The sequence below is a fragment of the Protomyctophum parallelum genome, assembly GCF_964188405.1.
Source record: "Protomyctophum parallelum genome assembly, chromosome: 11".
Lineage (NCBI taxonomy): Eukaryota > Metazoa > Chordata > Actinopteri > Myctophiformes > Myctophidae > Protomyctophum > Protomyctophum parallelum.
In genome coordinates this window covers 8,318,920-8,335,635 of record NC_139707.1, presented here as the reverse complement: position 1 = coordinate 8,335,635, position 16,716 = coordinate 8,318,920, and the positions used below count along the sequence as shown (strand labels likewise).

General features: G+C 43.7%; 1 protein-coding gene across 6 annotated transcripts in view; it reads right to left on the bottom strand.

Annotated features, from left to right (window-relative positions):
* Positions 1–16,716, bottom strand: part of LOC310867291 (mitogen-activated protein kinase kinase kinase kinase 4-like) — a 162,102-nt gene that overhangs the window by 13,765 nt on the left and 131,621 nt on the right. For 2 of the 6 annotated variants that reach the window (XM_083777217.1, XM_083777220.1), the window contains exons 17-20: positions 6,059–6,457; positions 3,996–4,105; positions 1,331–1,974; positions 773–873 (exon numbers count right to left, since the gene is read on the bottom strand). In XM_083777217.1, coding sequence (XP_083633343.1) covers positions 773–873; positions 1,331–1,974; positions 3,996–4,105; positions 6,059–6,457 — 1,254 coding nt within the window. The remainder of the gene's footprint in view (positions 1–772; positions 874–1,330; positions 1,975–3,995; positions 4,106–6,058; positions 6,458–16,716) is intronic. The other 4 variants (XM_083777215.1, XM_083777216.1, XM_083777218.1 and 1 more) reach the window with 4 other exon arrangements.

Genomic DNA, 16,716 nt, shown 5'->3' with positions numbered 1-16,716 from the left:
AGGTCAGAGTCGGACAGGTTCGGCAGCCAGTGAGAAGCCAGTCAGCCTGTGTGTGAGTAGTAGCAACGAGCCAATAAGATGAGGCGAGGAGAGAAGAGGGAGAGAGAGATGGCGGTTGTGCGGTAAAACCGCTGCCGCCACCAGAAACCAAACCATGACTACTAGAGCATTGAAGACAAAGCTGCAGGAAACATGAAAGTGAAGGTGAAAAAGGTATTGTATCATAGTCTTTGTTTTGTTTAATGGGCGAGAGAACGAATGAGTTAAGATGGCCCATGCAAAGGCCAAGAAGACCAAAAGAGAGAGAGAGAGAGAGAAAGCAAAGCGTTTAGTGAGAGGAACCCTTCAGCCAATAAAGCTCAATCCAGAGAGAAACAACATTTTTACAAAGGCTTACCACTTCACCCTATCGGGAGACATGAGTAGGTCACATGACACAATCCAAAGAAGGCCATTGGTTAATATTCAGACACATACACAAAGACGAGAAGAAAACAAAACAAAAAACATTGTCAGGACAGACAATCATCCGTCTCACACAAAATGAATCTACCACAATCATTGACATCATCAGATTTCAAAAGCAAACCCGCATTCCAATGCTTTTCCCCCAGTGAGCAACATGATTGTGTTATCCCTCACACAGCCAAGCAGCACTGTTAGTCCAACCACACAGCAAAAAGCACCGTTCGCACCCGCCGGCACTTTAGAACTACTTCTAGGCTAGCTAGTGCCACCACTACTACTGGCTAGTCTGGGGTCGAGATCTCACCGCCGGTCTGTTCGGCCTGACCACCTCCCCTCTCCTCTCCTCGGGTTTTTTCCCAGCATTCTCGGACCGCTGGAGGGGCGAGCCCTCTGACTTGGAAGACGCTGAAGAAGGGGGGGGGGGGGGGGGGGGGACAGTGGAGTCACAGGTCACTGTCTGTAAACGGCTTCTGGTTCTGCTCGTTGGCTCGATATTAAGTGAACACTGAGGATTTTACTGCTGTTTGTATGTCTGTATAAAACTTAAATTTACATTTACACTGAGATAGGTTGTTTTTTGTGTATTCTATATATATGGTTTCATTTACATGTGTGTAATATGTGTATACGGTATATATATATGCACATCTTTGTGACCAAATGCTGTGTGTAAATATATATATGTAAATACACTACATCTACACAATGAATTTGGAGAATCGTTTAAACGTGTTCTCATGAATAAACGTTCACTTAATGCGTTTTTATGCTGGGGTCTGAATTGGTCTAGGCCTGTCTGTCTGTCTGTCTGTCTGTCTGTCTGTCAGTCATGCGGGTCATTCCAATCCACCGTGGAACTCACAGCGGGGCCTGAACCTCTCCCCAGAGCCATTGTGGGAGCCAGGCTTGGAGCTGGAGTTACTGGAGGTGCTGGAGGAGCTGGAGCCTCCGCTGCCTCCACTGCCGTTAGTGGCAGCGGGGCTGTGTCTGGAACCTCCGCTCCCAGTGCTGTTAGGGGCTGCAGCGGGGCTGTGTCTGGAGGAGCCTCCGCTCCCAGTGCTGTTAGGGGCTGCAGCGGGGCTGTGTCTGGAGGAGCCTCCGCTCCCAGTGCTGTTAGGGGCAGCAGCGGGGCTGTGTCTGGAGCCTCCACTCCCAGTGCTGTTTATAGGGGCTGCAGCGGGGCTGTGTCTGGAGGAGCCTCCGCTGCCAGAGCTGTTAGGGGCAGCTGCAGGGCTGTGTCTGGAGCCTCCACTCCCAGTGCTGTTTATAGGGGCTGCAGCAGGGCTGTGTCTGGAGGAGCCTCCACTCCCAGTGCTGTTTATAGGGGCAGAAGCGGGGCTGTGTCTGGAGGAGCCTCCGCTCCCAGAGCTGTTTATAGGGGCAGCAGAGGGGCTTTGTCCGCTGCCCCCCGTGGGCGCGGGCCTGCTGGGGACCAGCTTCTCCACCCGCTCCCACAGCAGACGAGGCTCTGGTGCCGCACCACCACCACCGCCGCCGCTGCTGCTGCTGCAGAGACAGAGAACAACAAGCCACACGTTAGGTCAATGTTGGAGCACTGTTGTTTCCCCAAAACAGTACAGTAGGTGCATGGGTCAAGAGGAGGAGGAGTCATTTTCTGGGTGGCTGCATGGCAGACACATTTTAGTTTCCCCAAAAACATTTGTGGTATTTTCAAAAGGATTTTCACAACATTAGGTTTTCTTTTTTACTTAAAAAAGCCTAACATTTTTCAAAATAATTACAGAAATGTTAAATAACACCCCCCCCCCCCCCCTTCCACCTCCAAAACCAACCAAAATTCATATTTTCTTTAAAATGGTAAATGGTAAATGGTGCATTTATATAGCGCCTTTATCCAAGGCGCTTTACAGAGATTGTGCATTACATTCACCCATTCACACACACATTCATACACCGATGGCAGCGGAAACCATGCAAGGCACCAACTAGCACATCGGGAGCAATTAGGGGTTCAGTGTCTTGCTCAAGGACACTTCGACAGTAACTCTGGGGGAGCCCGGGTTCGAACTGGCAACCTTACGGTTACCATCCAATTCTTCTTCATTCTTTAAATGATCCACCATGAGGCCGTCTGTCTGAGTGTTTGCGGTCTATCCACCAGAGGGTGCTGAAGTGGCTTCACTAATACGCATCGTTGCATCGTTTTTATATGGGCAGAAACCTCTTATCTCTGCATTTGAACTCTTAATGGTTTTTTCTTCTTCATTAATGAATGCCCACACACACACCTTCGTCCTCTTCTCGCACTATAATGCTTGAATTGCACGTTGCTAAACTACATTTGTTGTATATTTATGGAACATAGCCTGCCCTACTGTGAAGTTGTTCACACAAAGTTCACCTAACTTTGCTACTACAGGGAAAACACGCACATGTACATATGATACTCTTTTTACTCTTCGTTTGCTCTTTTTCTCACTCTTTTTTTTTTTTTTTTACTGTTGTTGCCGTTTGATCTATGCTCTGCTACATTGTCTGAAGGAAGCCAAACAAAAATAAGTTTTACTCTTATGTGCCTGTACATAAGATGTACATAAGAAAGTATTTTATTTTTATTTTATCAGGCATGCCTGATGAAGGTCTGACCGACCAAAACATTGCTGCTTAAATAGAATTCTGTAAAGTGAAGGCAGTGTGCGGGAGTCCAGTCTTGTCCTACTCTTCCAGTGCATTTATCCAACACAACTGTCCTCCGTAGCCTAGGTGTGCATAAGGACTTTCATAACAATAAAGTACAACCTTGAGGAAAGACAGGCAGAGATACGTTTATTAGGGCTGCCATCAAAATGAGGCAGTGTTAGAGGAGCGCCCTTGTTGCCGAAAGGTTGCCGGTTCGATTCCCCGGACGGGCACTCACCCAACACTGCTGAAGTGCCCTTGAGCAAGGCACTGAACCCCCAACTGCTCCAGTGGAGCTGCTTAGTGGCCAACAGTATAAGACTGTGGTTGTACTGGTCAGCTCCCAGGTTTTAATGTGTGTGTGTCTGTCTGAGTGTTTCTATGTGCAGGGCATTGCTGAAAATGAGCACATGTGCTCAGCTACTTCCCTGGATAAATAAAGAATAAAACAATTCAGGGTATTAGATCCTAGAAGAGCTAAGCTACTTAATAAGCTCTGTGTGGCTAGAAAATGCATTTTGTTCAAATGGATTCACGAAAAACCTCCACCAGTGACTCAATGGTATAGAGAAATCTACAGAGTTCTTCTTTCATTCAGTGCCACTTTAAAAGAGAGAAAACAACTTTATAATTCATTGATTACTTGCCGAGGGATCCATCTACTCTGATTTATAAAGGAAGTGATACATTGGATTGGAGAGACCCAGCTGTAAAATGAAAAACTGACTATTGTGTATCTATAGTTTCATGATTACTGTGATATGCTGCTTGCCCTTTTTTTAGTTTTTGTGCTTTTAATGTATACCTTTCTAGTTTGTCCTACTTTGTTGGTTTGCATTTGTGATACATAAAATAAATAACCAGAAGGCCATGAATCGTTGCTGTACCTGGTGGTGGCGTTGCGCTGCGGGCCTTGGTTGCCAGGTACGTTGCCGTGGTGATGTGGCGAGTCCTTGCGCGACAACACCGGAGACCTTGATGTGGTCCTCACTGGAACCTTGCATCATAAAGACAGTGACCGGCTCACACATGCACACACACACACACACACACACACTCTGTGCGTGTGTGTGTGTGGTGGTGAAACACACATGGACATGCGTTTCAGAGTGGTTGGTTGAACGTGTATAAATGTACATAGTACACAACAATGAACATAATCCTTCCTGAAAACGCAAACACAATAATTCTCAGCATTGGTGTCATGTTCCTCTATGGCCATTTAGGAGGGGAGGACTTTCCCAAAACAAAAGCCATATAAAGTCTATCCCAAGTCTGCGACCAATAGCAAACCAATAACAGTATGACTGTTGCACTACAGCTTTCAACTGCTCAGACACCACTAAAACCAAATGCATTTTAACTAAAGTAAAATGAAGCTCTTGAGAAATGCATGCAAAATACTGTATCGCACCAGAGACCATATTCACAAAGTATACTCCCTAGCTACTGTACAGGGTTTCTCTTAAAACACCACGCTATGCTTCAAATCCGTCTTTCCCACTTTTGCTCACAACCTAAGAAAAGCTGTATTTTGGGCAGTTTACGTTTTTTTTTTTTCGGTGTTCAGTGTGTTTGACTCTACCCTGTACTGATTACATTTCTGTTTGACTCTACCCTGTACTGATTACATTTCTGTTTGACTCTACCCTGTACTGATTACATTTCTGTTTGACTCTACCCTGTACTGATTACATTTCTGTTTGACTCTACCCTGTACTGATTACATTTCTGTTTGACTGTACCCTTTACCGATTACATTTCTGCCAATAAATAATTAAATCAATCAATCAAGTACGGTACTAGCCTTCAGCACAGAGACACATGTCTTGGTGCGTGAGTAGGTGTGTGGGGAGGCTGAGTAAAGAAAGGCATGAAGCTGATGATGTGCAGCATCCAAAGCAGAACGCAAAGCCTGATTTATTTTATACTAACACCGATCTACAAAGCTCACAATGCATCATGCCGTGACAGTGTGACACGTTGTGAGCTTGTAGAGTGTCTTTTTTGTTGTTGTCTGTGCTAGACACCCGGCGCGCCAAGTATAAAGGAGCCATAACAGACAGCATAGTGCAGGGCAGACCACACAGCCAGGACCACTCTGACATGGACCAGAGAGACAAGCAGCATCATGTGTCTTCAATGAGGAAGAGAGAGAGAGAGAGATAAGAGGTCAGCGAAGGTCTGTACCAGCGTTGATGAATGGGTGACAGTTTAATACTGCTAATGCCTCAATGTCAGGGAAAGTGGGAGTGCATTTTGGGGGGTGGTGGGGTTCAAAACTAATGCTTAAAAAGGCAGCTATAGCTGAGGATCCGGTTCGCCCTTCGTCTCACCCAGTCTACAGTACATTATGCAGACACATTTTTATGGGTCCCGTTATTTTTTTGTTTCCTACGTTTAGTTTTTCACTATTATTTCAAAACATTTTTCAATAAACATTCCCAAAAAAGCTAAATAATTCATGAATTAAAAACAAAATTCAATGCTTTTTGTTTCTTCTTTTTTTCAGTAATTTCATGAAGAAATCAATGAAGAATCAAATAAATTCCATACATTAGAATTAGAAAACAAATCTTCAAGAAATAGTGAAAATATGTTTTCACTAGTTTGGGAAAACGTCTAATTTCTCTTTTGGGTCTTGAGCTAAAAGGTTTGGGAACCACTGCTCTAAAAGACGCCCCTTCCCCTTGTGCAGAAACGTCCCCCAGGAAACCAATAAATACTTCCTCCCCAAGAACTGATGTCGTTTTTGGTAAACGTATGTATCTAAATTGAGCTAAACTCAATAAAATTTACGTATCTAAATTGAGCTAAACTCAATAAAATGTACGTATCTAAATTGAGCTAAACTCAATACAATGAAAATGGGTTAAGTTTCATAGTCACAAAGAGCACTCTACATCTACTGCGGTTGGGGTGGCGGGGCGTCATTTCCTCCCCTCCTTACCCTGGGTGGGACCTCCTCTGTGTTCCCTGGCTCAGAGGATGTGGGCCTAGGCTGGGATGGCTGCTGGTGGTGGGGCTGCTGGGGGTCAGTGCGTGCAGGCGTTGATGACGATGAGGATGATGATGAGGAAGAGGAGGATGGCGAGGAAGATGTTGGGTGGTGGTGGTTGTGGTGGTAGTGGTGATGGTGGTGAGGCTGCTCTTGGCCGTTGCGGAGATGGAGGTTTGCAAAGCTAGGGGGGGCCGTGGCGGCGGGGGGCTCGCTGAAGGAGTGCGTTCGGGACACGACGGGAGGAGGAGGAGGAGCGGTGGCAGAGGAGGAGGAGGAGGAGGAGGGCGAGGAGGAAGAGGCCATCGCTGCGCTGCCACTGCTCTTTAACGCGGCCAGGTGGGAGCGGACCTTACAGGACAACAGAAAACACAGACACCGTCAGGGAGGAGGGGGCCGACCCCACACCCTCTGAAAACATGGTATCGCCAGGGAGGAGGGGGCCGACCCCACACCCTCTGAAAACATGGTATCGCCAGGGAGGAGGGGGCCGACCCCACACCCTCTGAAAACATGGTATCGCCAGGGAGGAGGGGGCCGACCCCACACCCTCTGAAAACATGGTATCGTCAGGGAGGAGGGGGCCGACCCCACACCCTCTGAAAACATGGTATCGCCAGGGAGGAGGGGGCCGACCCCACACCCTCTGAAAACATGGTATCGCCAGGGAGGAGGGGGCCGACCCCACACCCTCTGAAAACATGGTATCGCCAGGGAGGAGGGGGCCGACCCCACACCCTCTGAAAACATGGTATCGCCAGGGAGGAGGGGGCCGACCCCACACCCTCTGAAAACATGGTATCGCCAGGGAGGAGGGGGCCGACCCCACACCCTCTGAAAACATGGTATCGTCAGGGAGGAGGGGGCCGACCCCACACCCTCTGAAAACATGGTATCGTCAGGGAGGAGGGGGCCGACCCCACACCCTCAGAAAACATGGTATCGTCAGGGAGGAGGGGGCCGACCCCACACCCTCAGAAAACATGGTATCGTCAGGGAGGGGGGGCCGACCCCACACCCTCAGAAAACATGGTATCGTCAGGGAGGAGGGGGCCGACCCCACACCCTCTGAAAACATGGTATCGTCAGGGAGGAGGGGGCCGACCCCACACCCTCCGAAAACATGGTATCGTCAGGGAGGAGGGGGCCGACCCCACACCCTCAGAAAACATGGTATCGTCAGGGAGGAGGGGGCCGACCCCACACCCTCAGAAAACATGGTATCGTCAGGGAGGAGGGGGCCGACCCCACACCCTCAGAAAACATGGTATCGTCAGGGAGGAGGGGGCCGACCCCACACCCTCTGAAAACACGGTATCGTTAGGGAGGAGGGGGCCGACCCCACACCCTCAGAAAACATGGTACCGTTAGGGAGGAGGGGGCCGACCCCACACCCTCTGAAAACATGGTATCGTCAGGGAGGAGGGGGCCGACCCCACACCCTCAGAAAACAGACAGACACTGTAAAAGAGGAGGGGGCCGACCCCACACCCTCTGAAAACACAGACAGACACTGACAAAGAGGAGGGGGCCGACCCCACACCCTCAGAAAACATGGTACCCTCGATTGTTGTCACTGGGGCTGAACTAGTGCCGTAACCATTGAAAACTTTCTTAGTTGGAGAGTTGATTACTTAGATAGATTCACCGAATAGTGTGTTTTTTTGTTTTTTTTAATGTATAGGAATGTTACAATTAGTTTCCTTTTGATATTCAATTATAATGTTGCTTTTATAGAGTGATAGGAATTCTACTTTAGGAGTTAACACGTAGTGAAATATAGTGTTGTGGTTAACAACTTCAGCCTATACTTGTCAGGTTGAAAGTGGTTTGGACACTTGTTTCTGAAACCACAAGCTGGTAAACAAAGTAACAAGCCATAACATGACAAAATGGCAAAGAAAGAATTGAGCAAACAAAACTAAACGGAAGCTGTAGCCCGAGCCACAAAACACACAATCTTCTACCATGTTTTCTGAGTGACAGAGGGGTAAACGTAAACAAGCCATGTAAAGTGAACAGAACAATAGGCACAGGCAGTGGGTGAGGCTGAACAAACCCTGAGACCACAAATGGATGAAACTGCTCACGTGAGCTCACTCAGTGGACCATATCGATATATCAAAAGGTTCATTTGCATTATTAGAGCATTGTGTGAATGCTGTCAGTAAACAGCTGTAAGCATTTCACTGACTGATAGTTATATATGTGTATGTACTGTATGTCCAATAAGATGATAGTACCGACATATTTCAGACAGTGGTTTTCAACCAGTGGTCCTTGAGGTGGTTCCAGGTGGTCCACAGCTAAATGAGTTGGTAACCGACTGGACCATTATTAAATCTTTAACTCTCAAGAGTTAAATTATTGTTAAACATTTGCATTACTTAATTTACAAGAAGTCTACACAATTAGAGAATGTAAAATAATTGGTATTTTGATCAACCTTTGCATGTTGTCTTACCTAATGGTAGCAACATCAGTAGTTAGATAGGACACGTATATAGAGACCCTATGTCAGATCAGGGCATTTCTGTACTGAGGACACTCCCTAGGGGATTATGGTTACCATTTCCGATGACGTCATTATATTGATTTTGCTGATTGGAGCTTCCGGTATCTGATGATCTCATCGTATTGATCCTGATAATGGCATTTTCATCTTTGGCAGTTGGGGGATCAATATGATTCTAGTTCTGCTTTTGTGTGAGGCAGTTAATGCCCATCTGTTCAAACTGAACTGTGCATGCACTGATTTGTGTAGGCGAACTATTCTATTGATTCTATCTGTGTGTGTGTGTGGGTCTGTGTGTGATCATTCAACTTTCTCCATCTATGCGACTTCCTCAAAATCGACAGACTGTGGCCGGCCGGTTTGGATGCAAGACAAGCAGTTTCTAGCCTGTGTGGGCATATTGTACTCCTCCATCTGTCGATCCTGTCATGGCTCTAGACAGTGCTGATGTCCGAGGTCGACGGCACTTGTTATTTTCATCTAGTATTTTAATTCACCATTTTGTTATTTTACTGACTTCTTCATTTTGTCATTTAGCCAAGCTGATGATGGCTGAGTAGCAATGTTAAAAATTATGTTCAACCCTGACTGTGTGACAGTCTGTGATATAACAGGCACCTATGGGGTGTTTAAGGTAAAGCATTTAGGCAAAATACAGGAGGGTTATAGATGATGCATGCTTAAAAAAGTATAATTGATATGATATTGGGTTTTTATTTTAAACCAATGGATTTAGTTAAGTAGAGTTCAATACACATCTTTGGACGTGACTAGGTTCTTTATCAGTATTATATAATATTACATTTTATTTAGAGTATAAGGCTAGTCATTAGCCAATGGTATCAATTTTGGTTTCTAAACTTTGAAAGTGTGACGAGGTGTTAAGGCATAATGTTGCAAAAGTAGCAAATCTTGTACGTGTGTGTGCGTGCCTGCGATATTGATTATGTTTGCAAACGACCCCGTCTCATCCACCCTGCACCGACTTCCAGCTACTCCCCTCTGGTAGACGGTACAAACTAGGCATGCCACGGTATGAGATTTTACAGTACGGTACGATGCCGATATTGATAATCTATACCTCGGTATTCCAAGGTATTTATATTTATAAAAATAAAATAAAAAGATTGCCCCGCTGACCTATGTCTAGTGACTACCTCCACATCCTTATAAGCCCTTCTTTGTTCCCCAGCATGCAGGCCTACACATATATATATATATATATATATATATATATATATCATAATATATGCCATGATTATGAACTGATTACCCTGGACCGAATGGAAACAAGACAGCAAGGACTTTTATCAGTGATCCTTATCTTTATGACTCAGTCGGCATGGTGATATTGATTCTATGGGTGTGTGGGACCACGCATACCATGTGTGGGCATATTGCACCCCCCTTCTTCTGAGCAGGCTATGGGATAGCGGTATTGATTCTATCTGGGGTGTGTGGTCCTGGGATCAATAGTTCGTATGGACCCTGTCAGGGACATGCTTTTGCTGGGGGCTGTGTGAGTGTGGGTGTGTGTGTGCGTGTGCGTGTGTGTGCGTGCTGGTGTGTATGGTGAATTTTGCATGGTCCAGGGTGTCTTAATGTCTTGTTTAATGTATGACTTGTATTATTTTGGTACGTGGTGCTGTATTTTGTGACATTTGCACGGGTCAGGGTGTCTTAATGTTTTGTTTTAATGTATGACTTGGGTTATTTTTGGTATGTGGTGTGGTGTTTTGTGACATTTGCATGTTTCAGGGTGTCTTAATGTTTTATTTTAATGTATGACTTGGGTTATTTTTTCGTATGTGATGTGGTGTTTTGTGAGTTATGCATGGTTCATGGTGTCTTAAGGTTTTGTTTAATGTATGACTGGGGTTATTTTGGTATGTGATGTGGTGTTTTGTGAGTTATGCATGGTTCAGGGTGTCTTAAGGTTTTGTTTTAATGTATGACTTGGGTTATTTTTTGGTATGTGATGTGGTGTTTTGTGAGTTATGCATGGGTCAGGGTGTCTTAATGTTTTGTTTTAATGTATGACTTGGGTTATTTTTGGTATGTGGTGTGGTGTTTTGTGACATTTGCATGTTTCAGGTTGTCTTAATGTTTTATTTTAATGTATGACTTGGGTTATTTTTTGGTATGTGATGTGGTGTTTTGTGAGTTATGCATGGTTCATGGTGTCTTAAGGTTTTGTTTTAATGTATGACTTGGGTTATTTTTTTTTGGTATGTGATGTGGTGTTTTGTGAGTTATGCATGGTTCATGGTGTCTTAAGGTTTTGTTTAATGTATGACTGGGGTTATTTTGGTATGTGATGTGGTGTTTTGTGAGTTATGCATGGTTCATGGTGTCTTAAGGTTTTGTTTTAATGTATGACTTGGGTTATTTTTGGTATGTGGTGTGGTGTTTTGTGACATTTGCATGTTTCAGGTTGTCTTAATGTTTTATTTTAATGTATGACTTGGGTTATTTTTTGGTATGTGATGTGGTGTTTTGTGAGTTATGCATGGTTCATGGTGTCTTAAGGTTTTGTTTTAATGTATGACTTGGGTTATTTTTGGTATGTGGTGTGGTGTTTTGTGACATTTGCACGGTTCAGTTTGTTTTAATGTTTTATTTTAATGTATGACTTGGGTTATTTTTTGGTATGTGATGTGGTGTTTTGTGAGTTATGCATGGTTCATGGTGTCTTAAGGTTTTGTTTTAATGTATGACTTGGGTTATTTTTGGTATGTGGTGTGGTGTTTTGTGACATTTGCATGTTTCAGGTTGTCTTATTGTTTTATTTTAATGTATGACTTGGGTTATTTTTTTGGTATGTGGTGTGATGTTTTGTGACATTTGCACGGTTCATGATGTCTTAAGGTTTTGTTTAATGTATGACTGGGGTTATTTTGGTATGTGATGTGGTGTTTTGTGAGTTATGCATGGTTCAGGGTGTCTTAAGGTTTTGTTTTAATGCATGAGTTGTATTATTTTGGTATGTGGTGTGATGTATTTTTGGTATGTGGGTATGTGGTTGGGGAATTTTTACATGGCTCATGATGTCTTAATGATTTGTTTAAGGTATGAGTTGTATTATTTTGGTAAGTGATTGTATGTTTTGTGGCATTTGCATGGTTCAGGTTGGCTTAATGGTTTATTTTAATGTATGACTTGGATTATTTTTGGTACATGGGGGTGTATTTTGTGGCGTTTGCATGGTGCATGGTTCAGGTTGTCTTAAGGTTTTGTTTTAATGTATGACTTGGGTTATTTTTGGTATGTGGTGTGGTGTTTTGTGACATTTGCACGGTTCATGATGTCTTAATGTTTTGGTTTAATGTATGACTTGGGTTATTTTTTTTTGGTAGATGGTGGTGTATTTTGTGACATTTGCATGGTTCAGGTTGGCTTAATGGTTTATTTTAATGTATGACTTGGATTATTTTTGGTACGTGGGGGTGTATTTTGTGGCGTTTGCATGGTGCATGGTTCAGGCATGCCCCGGGCATGTCTGTGGCCGTTTGAGCTGTGAGGTTGGGGGTAATACTGAGTAATGTACGGTTAGTTCATGCTAGTAGGGTACATGTTTAAAGTAATCATGTATATCATATTGGCGTAACTAAATTTGAAATGAGTTGAGTGGACTATGTATTTTTAGATGAACACACTATGTTGTTCACCTACAATTATACGGATCGATGACTAGAGTAGATTGACGGCATTTTACAATAGCTACTATTAGGTATTATTGACATTTAAAGTTAGATAGACTATAGTCTATATTACATGGTGGTATAGGCATCCATGGATTTCCAGGGAATTCAACCCGAATCTGTAGACGGGGTCTGTACACAAAACACAATGTTTTGTGTTGACAATAACTACGAGGCAATAACAGCCATCATACTAGTAAATATTATGTATACTAGTTAAATTATCTAAACTCTGTGATTTGGCATAGACATTTTTCACGACACATAGGAAGAGTCTAAACTACATGCATAATAATAAAATATGGTTGAATGTTTCAAATACTGGATAGTTAGAATGGGTCATGCATGTTTTTAATACAAGCACCTTAACATCACCATGTCTGATGGTGCAGTGTGTAAATGTAACAGGTTATCTACATTGTGTATACTAAAGCATGTAATACTGATGTACCGATGTTTTTCCAAGAGTTCAGATCGTATAGTTTAGAAAATTGTGTAAGTCTATACTATACGAGGTCTTTAGATCATGGTCAGCACCAAATAGCATACCAAAAGTCTGTATCTTATGTTTATCAGGTTTTATTTTGATCAGAAAATAGACAATTATCCAGATGATCACACACTGTAGCACAACATGGAGCAAAATGTACAAGACAATGAATTCACCAGGACATCAAATATACTCAGTCATCAACTATTTCTAATGTATATATATATATATATATATATAGATATATATACAATGATGCAATCAGGTCAATCATAGTGGCAATAGTTATGTCCCTGATTATTATTTTTTGGATCATATCAGGGTAAATCCTTCCAGTAATGCAAATAAGATGTACATAGCCTATGGATTCTTGACATTGGCAGTGGTCCTACCTCAATACCACTAGTTCTCAATACCTTAATAACCCCCGGTATAAAATCATCAGTCCACAACTTGTTCATTAAATTTTTAAAATGATTGTAGAAGTAATATCGGGGCGTAATATTCAAACATCTGTGCTCGGTTTGACTAGAATGGTCTATGCGGCAGCCGTTGCAATCATCCTTCATCTGTTCGGTTATAGCGTTTGCGAGTAGTTGACCAACATGTATTTTCAGAATATCTGTAAGATTTGTGGGGTTTGTCCCAGCAAACTCATCCAAAGTCAGTGGCCAATTCAGGGGGTATGGCGGCGAAAGCAATGGTGTGTCGGAGGCTGGAGGGTCATGGGGAGCAGTTGAATTTGGGGGTGATAGGTCTACCCTCTCAAAATACTCTGTGTCCCCCGCACCATAGCCCCAAAATGCCCTCTCAAAATGTTCATCGTTCTCCGGATCATAGTCGCAAAATGCCCGGGCATCATCATCATATTCATCGCTGTCCGTATCTGCAGTACTGATGTTATGCCACCACGGGGGGTGTATACATGGTCCATTGCGGGTCCATCCACCATGAGAGGTCCCTTCATTCGAGTTTGATTCTCCCAATGAAGAAGTAGAATCCTCCATGGTGCGTGAATGGCGCAATATACCGGCAATAAGGATATTATCTACATCTATGCACCTACTCTATATAGCCTATGCCGTGGACTCTCCAAGCTTAAATTATAAAGTATATTGATCAATATTGTTCAAAATCGTATGGCTAATAATTAACAAAAATTGATACATGTACATGTAGAAACATGCATTATTTTTTAGATACTGGTTTGAAAATGCTGACGACAACATAAGTTAATAGCCTAGTTGAAATGTAGCAGTGTAAATGTATTGTAGACACTACCATGAATAATCACTGAGAGGGGTAGGGTGTATAGCTAAGGAACAAACTAATTAAAAGGGAGGGCTCAGATCTAGATGTATGTATAGAGCAAAGAGAGTTAGGCTTATTCGCACCAGAGGATAAGGCTTATTCACACCAGAGGATAAGGCTATAGGAGATAATTTCTCAGGAAACACCATTTGTCATCAACTATCTCCTCTCAGTATTAGTCATGGAGGCTATGGGTAAACCACGTAACCCCGTTGAACCTGTGGAGCACCAGTCATATAGCCCGTATATTACCCCTCTCAGACTAGAGGAATATAATTCAACACGGGGTAGATTTGTCTATACCCGTGATTTTGAATTATACAAAGAGAGGGCAGAGGACGAGATCATGGCCGCGGAGCTGCTAAGTAACCATATGTCGAGAATTGATGAGCAGGACTTCGAGTCGGACGGGTTAATAATCGATACGGATGAGGAATATTTTGCTAGCATCGAACCATTGGACATGACTACGAGCAAGAAAACTCCTGGACTGTCCGAAAATGCGGAATTTGTACACCTCTCCCTTACAACCCCGTCCTCCCGAGCACCGAACTCTGAACCAGAGAACTACTCCAATCCACCACCATCCCCTGCAGACTCTGGTGATGAGGACGTACCCTCCCCTCTGTCTGCACCCAAGGCATGTCGACGATCTCAGCGTCTGCTTCACCTAAAAACTAGATGGTTGAAACCCAACTCTACCTGGTTGAAACCCCAAAGCAAATGGGAATGAACTGAACATGTCTATTAAATGTAATGTGTAACATACTTGTGTAAATACGTGCTATGTTTCTCAGTAATAAAAACAAAACAAAAAATCAGCATATCTTCATTGTTGTTTTTATTTCATATATATATATATATATATATATATATTTACACTATTACCGGTGTTAGATTCTAGTTAGGTTCTTACGGTGGTAGTATACTAAACTTTGCGACTATTGTAACTAATCAGGATTATGCATTGGTGATGATCCTTCCTTCTTTTGTTGGGGGTGTAACGTATCCGGTACTGTATACAAAACCCTGTTTGACCTCAAAGGTCGGCCATGATTAGTATGGCAGTTATTCTTTAGGCTCCACCTCTCCGGGGATATTCTTAAATACGGAGAATAACCCTACATAACTGAGTAATCCTACAATAGAGACACTAGCTGCCCGCGAAGAAAGAAAGACAACATGTACTCTACGTGCTACCAAGATGAGAATAGGAAAGTTTGGGCCTTATCTGACGGGCGGAAAATTCGTCTGTCGTTTTTTCCCTTCAAGAATCAGCGATTTATTGAACTCTATACATTGGAAACAGGCGACAGTATCTTTGAAGATCGGCTGCCTTACATACGCATCTATGCATCTGAATTTGAGCGATTGGTCCCTCCTATTCTTGAGTTCTGTAAGTATTTGCAATTGGATACAAAGATAAACCCTGGCTATATCAAGCCATCTCGATTTGTACGGGCGAGCTCTGAAATGCCCTCGCGTAGTGACACTGAGGGCTTCATCGTTGACTGTTCTAGGTCAAACTTATGGTTGCTACTAAGATACAAATCTCAATGCGGTACCCCAGTTGAAAGACCTAAGAGTATCATGGAGAAAGAGAAATGCTTTCCAATCCAACTAGCCGTTGGTGTGGATGATTTAGGGATTCTAAAGCATGTGATGTGTGAAGCCTTGGATTTCTTCACAACTATAGAGAATCAATCTTTGGACCTACTGGAAGGCTACCTTAGAGGCGCCAAACGTGTGGATTCACGATCATTGGACTACTTCAATGAAAAGAAACTGAGGCTTGTGGATTACCAGACAAGCCATTCCAGACCTACGGGGTTCTCGTTCGGTAATCCCAGACATAGTAGCTTCTCGCTCGGTGATCCCCCAAAGCCAGCTGGCGCTACATTATTCTCAATGGATAACCGTCCTGTAAATCATGATTCGTACAGCGCCCTAGAAAACGATGCACCCACGCCCCACTCTGATCTAGAAACCGATGGGCAAACAAATGCAGCTACCAGCCCACCCCCTCCTACACTATAGGTAAAATGCTAACTCATTATTGTCGGTATATTGCGCCATTCACGCACCATGGAGGATTCTACTTCTTCATTGGGAGAATCAAACTCGAATGAAGGGACCTCTCATGGTGGATGGACCCGCAATGGACCATGTATACACCCCCCGTGGTGGCATAACATCAGTACTGCAGATACGGACAGCGATGAATATGATGATGATGCCCGGGCATTTTGCGACTATGATCCGGAGAACGATGAACATTTTGAGAGGGCATTTTGGGGCTATGGTGCGGGGGACACAGAGTATTTTGAGAGGGTAGACCTATCACCCCCAAATTCAACTGCTCCCCATGACCCTCCAGCCTCCGACACACCATTGCTTTCGCCGCCATACCCCCTGAATTGGCCACTGACTTTGGATGAGTTTGCTGGGACAAACCCCACAAATCTTACAGATATTCTGAAAATACATGTTGGTCAACTACTCGCAAACGCTATAACCGAACAGATGAAGGATGATTGCAACGGCTGCCGCATAGACCATTCTAGTCAAACCGAGCACAGATGTTTGAATATTA